The 4,028-nt window shown below is 27.1% G+C and overlaps 1 protein-coding gene across 1 annotated transcript; it reads right to left on the bottom strand.

Annotated features, from left to right (window-relative positions):
• Window positions 1-1,721: 1,721 nt before the first annotated feature.
• On the bottom strand, window positions 1,722-3,375 carry LOC111040309. The gene is made up of 4 exons (XM_022324171.1): window positions 3,198-3,375; window positions 3,072-3,112; window positions 2,924-2,990; window positions 1,722-2,140 (listed from the first exon to the last, which is right to left on the bottom strand). Exons 1-4 carry the CDS (start codon window positions 3,198-3,200, stop codon window positions 1,880-1,882), a joined length of 372 nt encoding a protein of 123 aa, XP_022179863.1. The 5' UTR covers window positions 3,201-3,375; the 3' UTR covers window positions 1,722-1,879.
• Between the last annotated feature and the right edge of the window lie 653 nt (window positions 3,376-4,028).

Genomic DNA, 4,028 nt, shown 5'->3' with positions numbered 1-4,028 from the left:
TAAGCAACATAATGTTGGTATTTGGTAAGTGGTAACACATTTAATTAGCACAATGACAGCTAATGGCCATTGTTGTCAAAGCTCAAGATAAATTTTTAAAAAAAAAACATGTAATATTATAATATTATAGTAAATTGATATTAGTAAAAATAATTTGGATGATTAAAATCAGTTTAAATAAATAATTATGTTCAAATGTTGTAATTCTACTAAAAATCCATTGAAACATATTTAAAAATTTAATTTCATAAGACCTCGATTAGTGTAAACTATTGATTAGTACAACCTAAATTGATGAGTCGTGGGGTATTTTAACATCAAATAGTACGATGGGTGACGGTATAACATTTTATATGTAATTTGGTAATGTAATGATTAATCACTCTATAACCACTAGTAAATTAGTGTAGGCTAAAATAAAAATGTAAATGATATCACTAAATAAGTATAATGCAGACATTTTTATTGGGAGTGCATAATTGTAATTTTTTATTTATCTATAAAAATATTTTACTTTACCCAAAATAATTTGTCTTTCAAGTACAAACTGAATAAAGACAATAATTTTATTTTTGGTTCTCCTATGCCAATATATTTTATTATTAAATAAAATTATAATAGATGATAGATAGGTACAAAACTATTCAATATTAAACAGTTGTTGAGAGCATGAAGTAAGATATACTAGTATATCTTAGTTCATGGTTGATTGTTACCTAAGTACCTTTTAATCAACAAACCTATATTAGTTACCTCCAACGCTAAATATCAATGAGGATACATAAATTAAACAATCAATTATAAAATAAATTTGGTAATAGACATTAAACAATAAGTAAATGGATCAGCTATTTGAAATTCAAACAGTATTAAAAAATATAATATAGGGATAAACATTGATTAAAAATACTAGTATTCATAAACAATGGTATTATGCATGTATTTAAATGGAAGAAGATAAAATATCACCTTCAGAATATTTGTATAAAATAGATAGGTAATATACTTTTATCAAATACACCAATTGTTTTCAACTGTTGTGCCATGAACATTCCTTAGATATGCCAAGAGCTTTTGAAAGTTTTATTTTTAAAATTAAAATTAATAAAAATATAACAAAATATTAATGTATAATTGAGTATAATTTTGTTTATCTAATTAAGTATAAAATTAAATGATGATAAAGTTTTCATTGAAGAAAAAATTGTACAATGGCCAAGACACGGATCATGAACAACAGTGAGTCGTGTTTATAAAAAGAGGCTGAAAACCACTGATCTATAAGTTATTGCAATCTTTAATTTTCAATTAGAAAATGTATATGTTATTCAAATTATAAAGGCATGTTTGTACTATGGTTCTATTATCCTTTTATCATATAATAACTTAGAAAATAAAAATCACCAACTTTTTTTTATAAAATAATATTGATTAATAAAATGCTAGAGGGGTTAAGCGACATGGCGTATAACTGTGTATAAAGAGATAAATGATAATTTATATTAATATAATATTTTATTTGTATTCTAATTTTTTGGACACTCGATATTTACTAACAGAAATACTTAAAAGTAAGTGCTAAGAGTCTTGTTTTGGGGTACGTGTCCCTAACACCAAAGTTAAGAATCTTTTAGAAATATTTGATTTCTATCGTGAACAGTAGTAAAACTATCACCAGATTTTCATTTCTGAAAGGAAAAATACATAAAAACCATACAAAATGTTGAGTGAAATTGTATAATTATACTTTACGTTTATTTATTCTTAACTGTACACAATACCCAAATGATTTTATTCGCTCAAAGAACATTTAATAATAGCAAAAATATTATTGACAATGTCTTAAAACATTTTATGTTTATAAATATTAATTTGTAAATTAAAATTTTAAATCTTTATCCATAACTACAAATGACGGGACTAATGTTTCATTGTACTCTGCTGGGTTCAAGTAATCTCGTTCAGTGACTGTGTCAAGAGTGTCATTCAATACTTCAGCATGCAAATGAGATGACTTTAGAATTGGTAGACGTCCCACACTTTCAAACACTTTTTGTTCCATAGCTAAACGTAGGGGCATGTGCATTCCTTGTGTGATCATCAAGCCTTTAACTAGAGTTCTATTTTCTTTTGCTTTGTACTGAAACACACCAAAAATTTTTTTTAGTCATACTAATGATAAAAATACAAATATAATACCATACTTTCAATAAAAATACAAAAGCGGAATAGAGATGTACTGACTTTAAATTATTAATATTCTAAGAAAAATGTACAGTGCAGCTCTGCATAGCATACTGAGTTGTGCATGTACATACATATACGATACTGATTTGGCAGTACCTTATAATAACACAGATAATTATTGAAGTAAAAATGGATAAAATATTGAGATTAAACCAAACCGATCAATTCTGACTACACTATAGTACTTGACTTGTTTTTAAAAAAACTATGTTTATCCACAACCTAGATTGTTTACGTATTGGATACTTTAGCCAAGTTGTGAACACATAATAGACTCAACCTCCCTTTCTCCCAAAAATAACATGTTCCTTGACAGGTACCAAAAATATTATTATATTAGTTATCAGAATCTGACTTATTATTATTGTGTCTTACCTAGAAATAGTATAGAGTACAGACAATTTTTTTGTTATAGGTACTGTACATATTTACATATATCAACGACTCATACTTTGTCCAGCGAGAGAGAACACACAGATTCTGAAGATCCTCACTCTATAACCTGTCATCAAGACTGGTTTTACTATGGGAGGGTGTTGTGCGGGTTTCGTAGATAAATGGGGGTTTTTAACCGGTGTGATAAAGTTGAAATATAGCATTATATTTAAAATGTAGAAAAATAAATGTTCCTTTGATTAGTTTAAATAAAAAATTTGAGGGTGTTGTGTGTACTCACATTTATTAAGTTTTGTTGAACTGGATGATAAGTTTCTTTGAAGTTTTTCGGTCTGGCAGTGTGTGCACTACAATTATGTAAAAGGTTAATTAATAAGAAATTTACAAGTAAAAATTATTTTAATATTATAACTTGTAATACAACTTACCCCAAGATGGCATAATTACCGAAAGAATTATCGATGGCATCCTAAAAACAATTAATAATCAAACAATATATTGTATTCAACATAGTAATAACAATGAATTAATTCTGATAAATAAAATGAACTCACCATGTTTATAATGTTTCGAAAGGTTGATTAAAATAATATTCAACGTAGTCCGTTAAGGCAAAATAAGAATATAACTCAAATTTCTTTCAGAATTCAAATGAAGAACAAGTGTTAACCCTTAACTACTGAAGCAGTGAAGCACGGTTACTTGCAATTTTGGATAATATAACAAAACAACACAATGAATATGACAAATTGAAAATGATAACCTGAAAATTGATATGAATTGTCCAGTGTGACCATTTGAAAGAATTGTACAATAATGTACAATAGCTGTACGACATACCTGTAGTTGCAAAACAAATGAATAGATGTCGCTCTGTGTTTTACTATCCGCAAATTTTGTTATAAATCGAGTATTAACCTAACCAATTACTATGGATGCTGTGATTATTTTATCCGGGAAATTTTCAAACGAGTAGCGTTGATTGTTAGTTATAACTTTATAAGAATTAATAGTTGCGTGTAGTAGAGTACTGGACTAGAAGATCAAGCCATCAAGTAGCGTAGGAACCACTTCACTCTACTCTTCGTACCTATGGCCGATGCCCTATGGGCCATAACTGTATGTGGTTAACTATAGCCTATATTATGCATGTTTTCCTTTGAATACAATTTCATGAATCAAATTTATAAGAAGAAAATAAGGGATCTTAAATTAATGTATGTTTTAATCCATTAAAGTAATAACTTAAAAAAAATAAAATAAAATAAAACTTTTTTTCAATATGATGTTTTTATAATGTTTTAAAATGATTGAAAATTTGTTTATAAAAAACGTTAGTAGTTTTCAAGATTATGAGTGTTTACTGTTAAAAGAATCAACCAGTT

Source organism: Myzus persicae, unplaced genomic scaffold, assembly GCF_001856785.1.
Source record: "Myzus persicae strain clone G006 unplaced genomic scaffold, MPER_G0061.0, whole genome shotgun sequence".
Classification (NCBI taxonomy): Eukaryota; Metazoa; Arthropoda; class Insecta; order Hemiptera; family Aphididae; genus Myzus; species Myzus persicae.
This window is presented reverse-complemented; position numbering and strand designations above follow the sequence as displayed.

Bases quoted from the DNA above. Each gene is read 5' to 3' on its own strand.
- LOC111040309 (XM_022324171.1), bottom strand. The intron at 2,991-3,071 runs GTAAGTTGTATT...ACATAATTGTAG, and splicing joins GGTAATTATGCCATCTTGGG to TGCACACACTGCCAGACCGA. The intron at 2,141-2,923 runs GTGAGTACACAC...GGTGTGTTTCAG, and splicing joins TTCAACAAAACTTAATAAAT to TACAAAGCAAAAGAAAATAG.